Source organism: Mustelus asterias, chromosome 27 (assembly GCF_964213995.1).
Source record: "Mustelus asterias chromosome 27, sMusAst1.hap1.1, whole genome shotgun sequence".
NCBI lineage: Eukaryota > Metazoa > Chordata > Chondrichthyes > Carcharhiniformes > Triakidae > Mustelus > Mustelus asterias.
The window spans coordinates 6951788-6966495 of record NC_135827.1 but is presented as its reverse complement, the minus strand read 5'-3'; the positions used below and the strand labels follow the sequence as shown (position 1 = coordinate 6966495).

Below are 14708 nucleotides of genomic sequence, written 5' to 3'. Positions count from 1 at the left end.
TACAGAAGAGCAGAGAGTTCAAAGATGTTCAAAGCAGAAGTTCAAAGATGAAGTGGGGAAGGTCCAGGCCCAACATGTTCCCTCTAGGGTAATACGAAGATGTGACAAACCCAGAGAACCATGGATGACCAGAGATACAATGAGAAGGAAAAGAGAGGCTTTTAACAAGTATAAGGGGCGTAAGTCTGCGGAGGCATTATTGGAGTACAGAAAGTGCAAGATGGTTGACTATGTGGGATGTTAGGATCAGTAAGTTTTCTGATGACACACAGATTGGCCGGGTGTTAACAGTGAGGTTGAGTGTCTTGGGTTTCAGGAAGATATAGACAAGATGGTCAAATCGGCGGACAAGTGGTCCATGGAATTTAACCCTGAAAAGTGTGAGGTGATACACTTTGGAAGGAGTAATTTAACAAGGAAGTATACTATGAAAGGTCTGTCACTGGAAAGTTCCGAAGAACAAAGGGACCGTGGCGAGTTTGTTCATAGATTTCTGAAGCTGGAAAGGCAGGTTAACAGGGTGGTGAAAAAGGCATATGGCACACTCTCCTTTATCAATCGGGGTATAGATTACAAAAGCAGAGAGGTCATGCTGGAGTAGAGAAATTTGGTGAGGCCACAGCTGGAGCACTTTCTGGTCACCACGTTATAGGAAGGACGTGATGCACTGGAAGGAGTGCAGAGGAGATTCACCAGGATGTTGTCTGGGATGAACATTTAAGTTATAAAGAGAGGTTGGATAGGCTTGGGTTGTTTTCTCTGGAGCAGAGAAGACTGAGGGGTAACCTGATTGAGGTGTTCAAGGTTATGAGGGGCGTGGACAGGGAGCAACCATTCCCCTTAGTTGAAGGGTCAGTTATGAGGGGGCACAAGTTAAAAGTGAGGGGTGGGAGGTTTAGGGGGATTTGAGGAAAAACCTTTTTACCCAGAGGGTGGTGACGGTCTGGACTGCGCTGCCTGGGAGGGTGGTGGAAGCGGGAAGCCTCACATCCTTTAAAAAATACCTAGATGAGTACTTGGCACGTCATAATATTCAAGTCTATGGGCCAAGTGCTGGCAAGTGGGATTAGATGGGCAGGTCAGGGCCTTTCATGTGTCAGTGCAGACTCGATAGGCCAAAGGGCCTCTTCTGCACTGTAGTATTCTGTGAAATCAGCTGGTCCCTGTGTGTTAACATGGCTCCTATTATTATCAAAGCAGTCATGATCTTATTGAGCAGACTCCATGGGCCGAATGGCCTACTTATGCTCCTATTTTCTTATGGTCTATTTAATATGAACATAATTCTGGCTGAGTGCTGTTTAACATGTTTTCAAATCCTCCGACTCTCCATGACCTCATCTCTCCCTATCTTTGTAATCGCAGATGGCTTTACAATCCTCCAAATACACAGCGCTGCTCCAATTCTGATCTCCTGCACATCCTTGATTTTCATTGTGGTACTGGTGGCTGTGCTGAGGCCCTATCTATACTTTGAAAACCCCCTCTAAATCTCAGTACCATGAGGTACTCCTTACACCCTACCTCTTTGAGCAAGCAAGACCTAATATCTATCCCCTTTGTAGCTTGGTGTCACATGTTGTTTGATAAAACACCTATGAAGTCTCTTGGAACAGTTATTAAGTGGCAATAAAGTGCAAGGTACCATTTATTTTGAAAGGAAATTGGATGGGCACTTGTAGGAAATGAACCTGGCCAAAAGGATTGACTCGGACAGAGCATGGGAGTGGGACTAACTGCATTACCCCACGGAGAGCAGGCTTGGACTTCATGGTCCTAATTATCTCCTCCTATGCCATCAATGACTCTCAATCCGTCTGCAGCATACATTTGCCATGAGCTTTCCAATCTGGTCAGCAACAATTTTTGAAATATGCTCCAACTTAAACTTTGATAGCTTACTGATTTTAAAAAATAAACCCCATCACCTGCCAGCTCAGTTGATAATTGCACTGCTCAGTTTATAACTGGAACATTCAGGTTTGACCCCTGATTAGTACTGAGTTGGCTGCTTCTGATGTGGAGATGCCAGCGTTGGACTGGGGTGAACACAGTAAGTAGTCTCACAACACCAGGTTAAAGTCCAACAGGTTTATTTGGTAGCAAATACCATAAGCTTTCGGAGCACTGCTCCTTCGTCAGATGGAGTGGAAATGTGCTCTCAAACAGTGCACAGCAACACAACATCAAGTTACAGAATACTGATTAGAATGCAAATCTCTAAAGCCTGGCTGGCTTTACGGATTTGCATTCTAATCCGAATTCTGTAACTTGATGTTGTGTCGCTGTGCACTGTTTGAGAGCACATTTCCACTCCATCTGACGAAGGAGCAGTGCTCTGAAAGCTTATGGTATTTGCTACCAAATAAACCTGTTGGACTTTAACCTGGTGTTGTGAGACTTCTTACTTAGCTGCTTCTAGCCAGGGCAACAATATTGGGGGTTATCATTGACCTCAGCCTCCTTAAGTCAAGGAGGGTAAAATTGGCTCAAGTTCTTTATCACCTCTTGCTGGAATTTCTTTTTCTTTATTCTGGAGTATAAAAGTAGAGAAGTGTTGTTGCAATTGTACAGGGTGTTGGTGAGACCACATCTGGAGTATTGTGTCCAGTTTTGGTCTCCTTATTTGAGGAAGGATGTGGTGGCATTGGAGACAGTTCACCAGATTGATTCTGGGGATGAGGAGGTTGACGTATGAGGAGAGATTAAACAGTTTGAGCTTGTACTCGCTGGAGATTGGAATGGGATCTTCTCTGGAGCCTTCAACATGTTATCGATGAAGACTAACATCTTGCCAAGGCCATCTCCACACCCCCAACTTATAAAATTTTAAAAGGGATTGATAAAGTAAATGTAGACCAATTGTTTCCTCTAATGGGGCAATCTAGAACAAGAGGTCACAGGTATAGGTTGAGAGTCGGTAGATTTAAAACTGAGTTGAGGAGGAACTACTTCTCTCAGAGGGTGGTGCATTTGTGGAACTCGCTGTCTCATAGCGCTGTGGAGCCTGAATCATTGAATGGTTTCAAGAAGGAGATAGATATGTTCTGAATAAAAAAGAGGGATATAGGGAACAGGTGGGGAGGTAGATTTGAGACAAGGGAGAGATCAAGCATGATCTGATGGAATGGCGGAGCAGAATCGAAAGGCTGAATTGTCTACTTCTTCTAATTCCGATGTTGCTATTCTTTCATGGGATGTGGGTGTCATTGGCAAGGCCTGCACTTGTTGGCCATTATCAATTGCCCTTGAATTGAGTGACTTGCCAGAGCCAGTAATTACGAGCCAATCACATTGCTGTGGGTCTAGGGGTCATGTGTCCGATCAGGTAAGCAGTGCTGATTTCCTTCCCTGAAGAACATTACTGAACTAAATGGGTTTTAAAAACAATTGATGGCTTCATGGTTATACTAGCTTTATATTCCAGAATCATGAACTGAATTCAAGTTCCATCAGCTGCTGTGATGGGATCTGAATCCCTGTCCCCTGGGTGTATCAAAGGTTCACAAAATTAATTTCTCGAATGGAGGGATTGACTCATAATTACAATGAGGAAAGATTAAATAGACTGGGCCTTGGGGTTTCGAAGAATGTAAAGTGATCTTATTCAAACATAGAAAATTCTTATTGAGTAGGTGCAGGAAAAAGTTTCCTTTGGTAGGGGTGGCAGGTTGTCTGGACAGTAAGAAGTCTCACAACATCAGGTTAAAGTCCCAACAGCTTTATTTGGTAGCACAAGCTTTCAGAGTATCACTCCTTCAGGTGAGTGAGGAGTTGTGTTCACAAACAGGGCATATATAGACACAAACTCAATTTACAAGATAATGTTTGGAATGCAGGTCTTTACAGGTAACCAAGTCTTAAAGGTAAGACAATGTCGTGGAGAGAGGGTTAAGCACAGGTTAAAGAGGTGTGTATTGTCTCCAGCCAGGACAGTTTGTGAGATTTTGCAAACCCAGGCAAGTCGTGGGGGTTACAGATAGTGTGACATGAACCCAAGATCCCGGTTGAAGCCGTCCTCGTGTGCGGAACTTGGCTCTCAGTTTCTGCTCAGCGATTCTGCGTCGTGAAGGCCGCCTTGGAGAACGGTTACCCAAAGATCAGAGGCTGAATGTCCATGACTGCCGAAGTGTTCCCCAACAGGTAGAGAACACTCCTGCCTGGTGATTGTCAAGCAGTGTTCATTCATCCATTGTCATGGCATCTGCCTGGTCTTCCCAATGTACCATTCCTCGGGACATCCTTTCCTGCAGAGTATCAGGCAACGTTGGCCGAGTCGCAAGAGTATGTACCGTGTACCTGGTGGATGGTGTTCTCACGTGAGATGATGGCATCCATGTCGATGATCCGGCACGTCTCGCAGAGGTTGCTGTGGCAGGGTTGTGTGGTGTCGTGGTCACTGTTCTCCTAAAGGCTGGGTAATTTGCTGCAGACAATGGTCTGTTTGAGGTTGTGCGGTTGTTTGAAGGCAAGAAGTTGGGGGTGTGGAGATGGCCTTGGCGAGATGTTAGTCTTCATTGATAACATGTTGAAGGCTCCGGAGAAGATGTCGTAGCTTGTCCGCTCCGGGGAAGTACTGGACGACGAAGGGTGCTCTGTCCGCCGTGTCCCTGGAGGTCAGTGTGGTTTTTCGCTGTGGCACGTTGGAACTTTCAGTCGATGAGTCGAGTGCCATATTCTGTTCTTATGAGGGCATCTTCCAGCGTCTGTAGGTGTCTGTTGTGAACCTCCTCATCTGAGCAGATCCGACCAAAGAACACGCCCTTCAACTCAACAGACTGATTAAGACCTTTGGACGGCACGGTAGCACAGTGGTTAGCACTGCTGCTTCACAGCTCCAGGGACCTGGGTTCGAATCCCGGCTCGGGTCGCTGTCTGTGTGGAGTTTGCACATTCTCCCTGTGTCTGCGTGGGTTTTCTCCGGGTGCTCCGGTTTCCTCCCACAGTCCAAAGATGTGCGGGCGAGGTTGATTGGCCATTCTAAATTGCCCCTTAGTGTCCCGGGATGCATAGGTTAGAGGGGTTAGTGGGTAACTATGTGGATAGGGCCTGGGTGGGATTGTGATTGGTGCAGACTTGATGGGCCGAATGGCCTCTTTCTGCACTGTAGGATTCTATGATTCTATGATCCGGATCTTCAGAGCACCCTCCGTGCTCTCGTCCCACGTACTCCCCGCATTGGAGATCTCTACTGCCTCCTGAAAATACATAAGGCCAACACACCCGGCCGTCCCGTCGTATCAGGCAATGGGGCCTTGTGTGAGAACGTCTCCGGCTACGTCGAGGACATCCTGAAACCTATTATGCAAAGAACCCCCAGCTTCTGTCGCAACACTACGGACTTCCTACAGAAACTCAGCACACATGGAACAGTTGAACCAGGAGCACTCCTCGTCACAATGGATGTCTCGGCACTCTACACCAGCATCCCCCACAATGGCGGCATTGCTGCAACTGCCTCAGTACTCAATGCCGACAACTGCCAATCTCCAGATGCAATTCTACAACTCATCCGCTTCATCCTGGACCACAATGTCTTCACCTTCAACAACCAGTTCTTCATCCAGACACACGGAACAGGCATGGGGACCAAATTAGCACCTCAATATGGCAACATCTTCATGCACAGGTTCGAACAAGACTTCTTCACCGCACGGGACCTTCAACCGATGCTATACACTAGATACATCGATGACATTTTCTTCCTTTGGCCTCATGGCGAACAATCACTGAAACAACTATATGATGTCATCGACAAGTTCCATTCCACCATCAGACTCACCATGAACTACTGTCTGGAATCAGTTGCATTCTTGGACACACGCATCTCTATCAAGGACGGTCACCTCGGCCACTTCACTGTACTGCAAGCCAACAGATAACCACACAATGCTCCACTTCTCCAGCTTCCACCCTAAACACGTTAAAGAAGCCATCCCCTACAGACAAGCCCTCCGTATACACAGGATCTGCTCAGATGAGGAGGATCGCAACAGACACCTCCAGATGCTGAAAGACGCCCTCATAAGAACAGGATATGACGCTCAATTCATCGATCGACAGTTCCGACGCGCCACAGCGAAAAACCGCACTGACCACCTCAGAAGACAAAGACGGGACCTGGCGGACAGAGTACCCTTCATCGTCCAGTACTTCCCTGGAGCGGAGAAGCTGCGGAGCCTTCAACATGTCATTGATGAAGACGAACATCTCGCCAAGACCATCTCCACAACCCCAGTTCTTGCCTTCAAACAACCGCACAACCTCAAACAGACCATTGTCCGCAGCAAACTACCCAGCCTTCAGGAGAACAGTGACCAAAACACCACACAACCCTGCCACAGCAACCTCTGCAAGATGTGCCGGATCATCGACATGGATGCCATCATCTCATGTGAGAACACCATCCACCAGGTACACGGTACATACACTTGCAACTCGGCCAACGTTGTCTACCTGATACGCTGCAGGAAAGGATGTCCCGAGGCATGGTACATTGGGGAGACCATGCAGACGCCAAGACAACGGATGAATGAACACCGCTCAACAATCACCAGGAGGAGTGTTCTCTTCCTGTTGGGGAACACTTCAGCAGTCACGGGCATTCAGCCTCTGATCTTCGAGTAAGCATTCTCCAAGGTGGCCTTCAAGACACACGATAACACAGAATCACTGAGCAGAAACTGATAGCCAAGTTCCGCACACATGAGGACAGCCTCAACCGGGAACTTGGGTTCATGTCACACGATCTAACCCCCACGACTTGCCGGAGCTTGCAGAATCTCACTAACTGTCCTGGCAGGAGACAATACACACCTCTTTAACCTGTGCTCTTTAACCTGTCTCCACTCACATTGTCTGTACCTTTAAGACTTGATTACCTGTAAAGACTCGCATTCCAACCATTATCTTGTAAATTGCGTTTGTGTCGACATATGCCCTGTTTGTGAACACAACTCCTCACTCGCCTGAAGAAGAAGCGACACTCCGAAAGCTGTTGGACTTTAACCTGGTGTTGTGAGACTTACTGTGCTTACCCCAGTCTAATGCCGGCATCTCCACATCAAGGTTATCTGGAACCAGGGGGCATAATCTCAGCATAAGGGGCAAGCTGTTTAGGACTGAGATGAGGAGGAATTTCTTCACTCAAAGGGTGCTGAATCTTTGGAATTCTCTGCCCCAGAGGAGTGTGGGGACTTAGTCATTGAGCATGTTCAAGGCTGAGATTGATAGATTTAAGAACGTAAAGGGAGACGGGGATAGTGCAGGAAAATGGTGTTGCGGGAAAAGATCAGCTATGATCTCATTGGCAGAGCTGGCTCAAAGGGCTGAATGGCCTCCTGTTCCCATTAACCTGGATCTCTGAATTACTCGCTAAGCATCCCAACCAAGCATTCCAACGTGGGGAGTACGTGGGACGAGAGCACGGAGGGTGCTCTGAAGATCCGGATCAAAGGTCTTGATCAGTCTGTTGAGTTGACGGGTGTGTTCTTTGGTCGGATCTGCTCAGATGAGGAGGTTCGCAACAGATACCTACAGACGCTGGAAGATGCCCTCATAAGAACAGAATATGGCGCTCGACTCATCGACTGAAAGTTCCGACGCGCCACAGCGAAAAACCGCACCAACCTCCAGGGACACGGCGGACAGAGTACCCTTCGTCGTCCAGTACTTCCCCGGAGCGGACAAGCTACGACATCTTCTCCAGAGCCTTCAACATGTTATCAATGAAGACTAACATCTTGCCAAGGCCATCTCCACACCCCCAACTTCTTGCCTTCAAACAACCGCATGCTACCCAAATGTACATGGGTGTTGGGTAATGACAGGAGAAGGTTTGGTAGTAATGTGTTTGGTACACTAGTGTTTCCTTTGCTAGCTATCAACAGCCCTTTAAAAACTCTTCTGTCTCTGTTCTAGATCTAGAAAAGGAGTTTGCCAAATTCAGGCGGAAAGTGAAGGAAGTGCTCCCTGGCAGTGGCTGGAGTCCAGTGCACCAGACTCCCGGGCTGCCTCCCGAGTGGGCTGACATTGTCATCGTGGGCGGAGGAGTTCTTGGGTGGTCCACTGCTTACTGGTTGAAGAAGAAAGAGGCAATCCGGGAAGGGGTCCGAGTGGTGGTGGTAGAGAGAGACCCAACAGTGAGTAGACTCCCAGCAAGGGAGTGATTATCTTGCTGGGCCAAACAAACACTAATATTAAAAGGAAAAATACCATGATAGATTTCATTCTGTGTTATAACTCTAATCTATAACCCTGATTGTAAAATAAAAGTGTAAGCACTGTTGGGGCTACATCTGCTCTTTATCCTTTGGTTTTGGATTTCATTTCAGCTTAATTTTATGCTCTCTGTATTGTATTCTGTTGTAACCTTTTTAAGTTTCATAGAACCCTGTAGAACAGGAGGCCATTCTTTCTCTGCTGGCTTTTTGGAAGAGTTAATAAATTAGTCCAGCTCCCCAGTTCTTCCTTCATTACTTTGCAAATTTTCTATTTACCCTATTGAAATTACATCCACCACCCTTTCAAATAGAATCCCTACAGTGCAGAAGGAAGCCATTCGGCCCATCGAGCCTGCACCAACAAGAATCCCACCCAAGCCCTATCCCTGTAACCCCACGTATTTGCCCTGCTAAGCCCCCTTATGCTAAGGGGCAATTTAGCATGGCCAATTCACCTAACCTGCACATCTTTGAACTGTGGGAGGAAACCAGAGCACCCGGGTCCCTGGCGCTGAGAGGCAGCAGTGCTAACCACTGTGCCACCCTGCATTACATTCATAACTCGTCATTGTAAAGTGAACTTCTTGTCATCTCCACATGATCTTTTCCCCCAACACCCCCAATTCTCTAGGCAATTATTTTAAACCGCTTGTTTCTGATTGTAACCTTAATTGCACATTCCTGCCTGAATCTATAATTCTCGACTCCCGTGTCAACCAAAAAACCTGCCTAACTCAGCCTTGAATATATTGAATGATCCACCCACCACTGCCTTCTGTGGAAGAGAATTCCAAAGACACTCAAACCAATCTCCATCTTAAATGGGAGACTCATTGTTTATACTTTCTGCTCCTAGTTCTAGGTTCCACCATGAGAGGAAACATTATCCCAGCAACCTGTCAAACCCCGAAGAATCTTGTCTATTTCAATAAGATCACCTCTTATGATATACTTCGATGATAATAGGCTCAGCCTTTCCTCATAGGACCTCTCAGCCAGTGAAAATAGTTTCTCTCTATCATCATTTTGAACAACCCTCTTAAAATGTCCTCAAACCCTCATGTTCTGAAGCAAACAGCTTCTCTAATCTCTCCACCTCACTCTTACCTGATGCATTTCAGTAAATTCCCTCCGCACTTGTTCTCTATATGTGTATAATCTCACCGCTTTGTCTAAGAGCAATGCAGGATAACCTTTCTTCTACATAGCCTCTGTAGGACCTTCATTGGTGTGGAACTGCAATTTTTATGGGATTGCAATATGGACTTGATGCTATGTTGGGTCTTAATCCCCTTCAGAGTTTAACAAATTACAAATAGTTCGTGCTTTGGACATGCACTTACAAGGAAGTAGATTGAAATTGCCTCAAACCCAAGTAGAGACGGGAAACTTGTTCTGTTGTCTGGGCTTCACTCAAAGCCAGGGATGTAAGCACATTCTTTTAAAGAATGGAGTAATTTGGGTTTGAAAGGAAAGTTGAACTTCTGCTGTTTTTATTTCTACATGTTTTTATCCTCCTCTGGAGTAATGTGGTATCTTCACTTGGACCCACTGGTTGACGCAATAACATAATGAAGGAAAACTTTTTAGTGTCAGTGTGGCACAACGGATAGATACAATGACATTCTGTGACACTAGTTTACACATGATAGTGTTTTACTGAATGTCTCTCGCTAATTTATTTTCTTTTGCACACAGTACGCCAAAGCATCTACTGTCTTATCAGTAGGAGGAATTCGCCAGCAGTTCTCTCTGCCAGAAAACATCCACCTGTCCATTGAGTCTGCCCACTTTCTTCGCAATATACAGGTATGGGCAGTTTGGGTTCCTCACATAGCTAGTTGCTGCTTAGTGTTTTTGAATGGTTTCTTGGAGGTTGAAAGTCTACTGGTGGATTCCAAGACTGGAAACCTTTTTGGGGAAAAAAAAGCTTTGGCAACTTCCTCTTTTCGGCCATCTATTTTCTCTGCTCTGCTTGTAGACTTGTGCAGGGCCACAGCTCTACAGGTAATGCAACCATGCCCACAAAATCTTCTGAGTCCAGACAGTGAGTATTGGAAGAATATTTGACACTGTCTGAGTTGAGCCTGAGCCTTTCTCGCATGAACTCTGACCCTGATTTCTTTACCTCTGCCCTGGCCACTAATTATACTTCAACAGCCATCCATGAGATCAGATGATTTGGTATGGACGAGGAATAGAAACTTAATTTCCCCAATCTGTATAATTCTGTAGGGACGGCACAGTGGTTAACACTGCTACCTCACAGCGCCAGGGACCCAGGTTAGATTCCTGGTTTGGATCACATCTGTGCGGAGGCTGCATATTCACCCTGTGTCTGTGTGGGTTTCCTCCGGGTGCTCCGGTTTCCGTCCGAAAGACATGCTGGTTAGGTGCATTGGTCATGCTAAATTTTCCCTCCGTGTACTTGAACAGGTGCTGGAGTGTGGCGATTAGGGGATTTTCACAGTAACTTCATTGCAGTGTTAATGTAAGCCTACTTGTGACTAATAAATAAACTTTACTTTTCTGCAATGCACTGGCAGTGTACTCAGCCTTATGGCTAAACACTTCTTAAATTCATGCTCTGTGCTATATCTTGTCTTTGGTCTGATTATGTTACTGTGTCAGATTTGACTGGTAAAGTAGCAAGTACTGCTCAGTGTTCCAGGTCCTGAACACTCGCCACACGTCCCTCTGATCGTGGCGTACAAATGAACTGCAGCAAAATACACTCAACTGTCGCCTGCAAATGAGGATCAAAAGTATTTTCTAGGCTTTAGTCCCAAAGTAAATGACTAGTAACACAGCGTTTAGCATAAAATAGCTCATTACAGTAACTGTCTTGGAGCAAGCCAAGTATCAAGTTTATCAGACAGTGGTTAATTTTTGTTATTTTTTTTGTCCCTGTGCATTTTGAATCCGGTCCCACAATGGACAAAAGTGCTTTTAGGTTTGCAGCTTGGCATTTGCTGTATTTGAATAGAGGGCTATGGTTTTTTGAGATGTATCTTTTTCCTCAATATTAAGATTGATCTGCACCTTCATCAACAGATAACTCCCAAAATTTGAGCCCAATGAAAATTAAAAGCTGATCAGGATCATTGGCCAACATTTTATCTGATAACCTTAATACATGCAAATACATTAAAATGACAGGCAGGGAAATATTAGCTGGTCCATTAAGTCTACCATGCAATCCTGGTGCTGGAGCATTGTGATTAGACACTTCCTACCAGAGCCCCATACCTCCTGCACCGCCACACACAGTCAGGCACCCTCCTGGGAGAAGCAAAACAAAAGGGTAAAAACCAAGGAACATTAAAGACACTGGAAGGTTCCTTTCTGATCCCCTCCAGAATCAAAGCTAGTCCTGGAGGTCAGGTTGTTACATATGTACTGTACTTATTAATCCACATAAGAAGCAACTTCTATCCCAGCTAAGAACTGGTCCAGCCATTCCTGCACCCCTATCCCCACTTTGAAGGCAGGCAGGGTGTTTGCAGCCACCATACCAGTCAGTAGTATTTTCACAAAAAAGCACCATCTAATCTATTCCTATATGCGCATAGTTTAAAGCCATGTCTCCTGGTATCCCCAGCAATGTTCAGCATCATGCATGACCCCTCAGATACTGCAGTTATCTCTGCCTGTATGCAGGATTACCTGGATGACTTTCAGGCTTGGGCTGATGAGTAGCAAGTAACATTCGTGCCAGGCAATGACCAGCTCCAACAAGAAAGAATCTAACCTTCTCCCCCATGGCATTCAAGGGCATTCCCATTGCTGAATCCTCTTCTATCAACATCTTGGGGTTACCATAGACCAGAAACTGAACTGGACGAAACATATAAATGCTGTGTCTGCAAGAGCAGGATGTGGAGATGCCGGCGTGGGACTGGGGTAAACACAGTAACAGTTTTAACAACAGGTTAAAGTCCAACAGGTTTATTTGGTAACAAATACCATTAGCAGGTCAATACCAAGGTACCAAGAGCAGGTCAGAGGCTGGAAGTCCTGTGGCGAGTAACATTTTATCATAGAATTTCTAGTGCAGGAGGAGGACAATCGGCCCTTCAGGCCTGCACCGACGAAAATCCTACCCAGGCCCTATCCCCGCAATCCGACATATTTACCCTTCTAATCCTCCTGCCACTAAGGGACAATTTATTGCAGCCACTCTACCTAACTTGCACGTCTTTGGACTGTGGGAGGAAACCGGAGCACTCGGAGGAAACCCACGCAGGCATGGGGAGAACTTGCAAACTCCGTACAGATGGTGACCCAAGCCGGGAATCGAACACGGGTCTTTGGCGCTGTGAGGCAGCAGTGCTAACTACTGTGCCTGAAACATCATGCCAGCCAATCATTGAAGGAGGCACTCAGATTTGAACCAGGGACCTCTTGATTTGCAGTCACATGCTCTACCACTGAGCTGTACCCATCACTTCCCAAGGCCAGTCCACCATCAGCAAGGCACCAGTTAACAGTGTGATTTAGAATATTCCCCTCTTGCCTGGATGAGTGCAGCCCCAAGCTTGACAGGACAATGCAACCCGCTTGATTGGCGCCCCATCCACTATTTTAAGCATTCATTCCCTCCACCACTGATGCACAGTGGTAGCAGTGTGTACCATCGACAGGGTGCACTGCAGCAACTGGCCGAGTCTCCTTCAACAGCACCTTCCAAACCTGGGACCTCCAACACTTGTACAGACGAGGATAGCAGATGAAAGGGACCACCACCCCCAGCAAGTTTTCCTCCAGGCCAAACACTATCCTGACTTGGAACTATATCGCTGTTTCATCACTTTCGCTGGGCCAAAATCCCGGAAGTCCCTCCCCAACAGCACCATGGGTGTACCTACACCACATGGACTGCTGCGGTAGAAGAAGTCGGCTCACCACCAACTTTTCAAGGTCTGTTAGTGATGAGAGCTAACTGCTGGTCTAAACAGCGAAACACAACAAAAAAAAAAGTCAAACTGGAAAATCTTATCGTTGGGCACACAATCCAGCCCTCCCATTATTTTATAAATCTCTGTCAGGCTGCTTGCAAGTCTGTACTGCTCTAAAGTAAAGCTGATAGGTTTGGGCAACACAAATCATCTTAATTAACAGTTTAATTTAGTTGGGATTTATTTTATTGAACCGCTTCAATTGTGTGGTTTTGAAGGGAATATTTTATGTTGTGGAAATCACATGCATGAATGAGGATTAGACCAAGTAAACATTGTCAATGGTGTGTAAATTATAAAAATGCAGATTGAGTATGAATGAGGATTGTATGTGGAAGTGATGTTAGAATGGTGAGCCATGACTCACGAGGATTGGCTTTCACTCTACCTGTATCAACATGAACTGATTTGGAGTTGAGAGTTTCTTTACAATACAATGGGCAGCAATAGACATCTGAGGGGGACTCTACCACAGTCACCTGGTTTGGACATGGGAGTTCAATCAATGTTGATTTCACCCATATAGAATGGGCTATAGTTCTACAAGCTGTAAGATTAAAAAAACAGAGCAAAATAACAATGTTCTTATCAATTATATTTCATGTGGATTTGTGGACCTTTTTGTAAGCTTCATTTTGCTTGACCAATTCCTTAAGTCTTTCTGCTGTGGGTTTTTGGTGCTCCAATGTTTACTTATTTGCCTAAAATTTTGTATTTTATGGGAATTTTTGGATGACAATGAGGAAGAGCAGCGTAGATATGTAGGGCAGGTGATGTTTTCCTAGAGGAATCCGGATGTACCTTCCCACAAAATCTTTGTGGAAATCTATGACTTTCTTACAATGGCAGAGACTTGCAAATTTGCCACGCCTCTAATGAATATGTAAAACATTTGTACAGTATTTCATACGATGTGCATTTTATTACTATACTCAGGAATCAAACCTCCAAACCATAGCCAGATCACAGCCGGTCTGAAAAGGCAACTTCAGCACAGGCTTGATGCCTCAGGAGCATTCTGAGCTGCCTCAACACAATCTACACGTACACATGTGACTGATGCCTTGTTTACTGGAACAAGCAATATTTATTATGTTTCCAATGGACAACTGCTAACGGTCTGAGAGGACACTGCACTTTTCACAGATTCCAAGAATTCAGAAAGCCATTAATGGCAGCCACAATCCTCTATGTGCTCCTCCTACATGTTTGCTATACTTTAATCAGGTGTAAAGGCTGCCACTCCAGGAGTGTGCAACTCTTCTGTGAGCATCAGTGCTGGATCAGATGGATGTTTCCCTGGGAGTGGCCATTATTTAACTGATCCTGAAAGTTCCTGCACAGGCCACACGTGGGAAGCCACACAAAATTAAAGGCGCCGTGTACTTAAATACATTGCTTGCACAATCCAAAAATAAAATTAAAGGGCACGTTGATTGTCTCTAGGCATTCCCCCTTATATGGATGTATTTGGATGGCTGTTGGGAAGCAGCAGCTACACTCTCCGACATCTCTGTGCTAGCCCCAC

General features: G+C 45.7%; 1 protein-coding gene across 1 annotated transcript in view; it reads left to right on the top strand.

The window, feature by feature from the left end:
* foxred1 (FAD-dependent oxidoreductase domain containing 1) overlaps positions 1-14708 on the top strand; it is a 43750-nt gene that overhangs the window by 3875 nt on the left and 25167 nt on the right. The window contains exons 2-3 of the mRNA XM_078198823.1: positions 7921-8141; positions 9921-10031. Coding sequence (XP_078054949.1) covers positions 7921-8141; positions 9921-10031 — 332 coding nt within the window. The remainder of the gene's footprint in view (positions 1-7920; positions 8142-9920; positions 10032-14708) is intronic.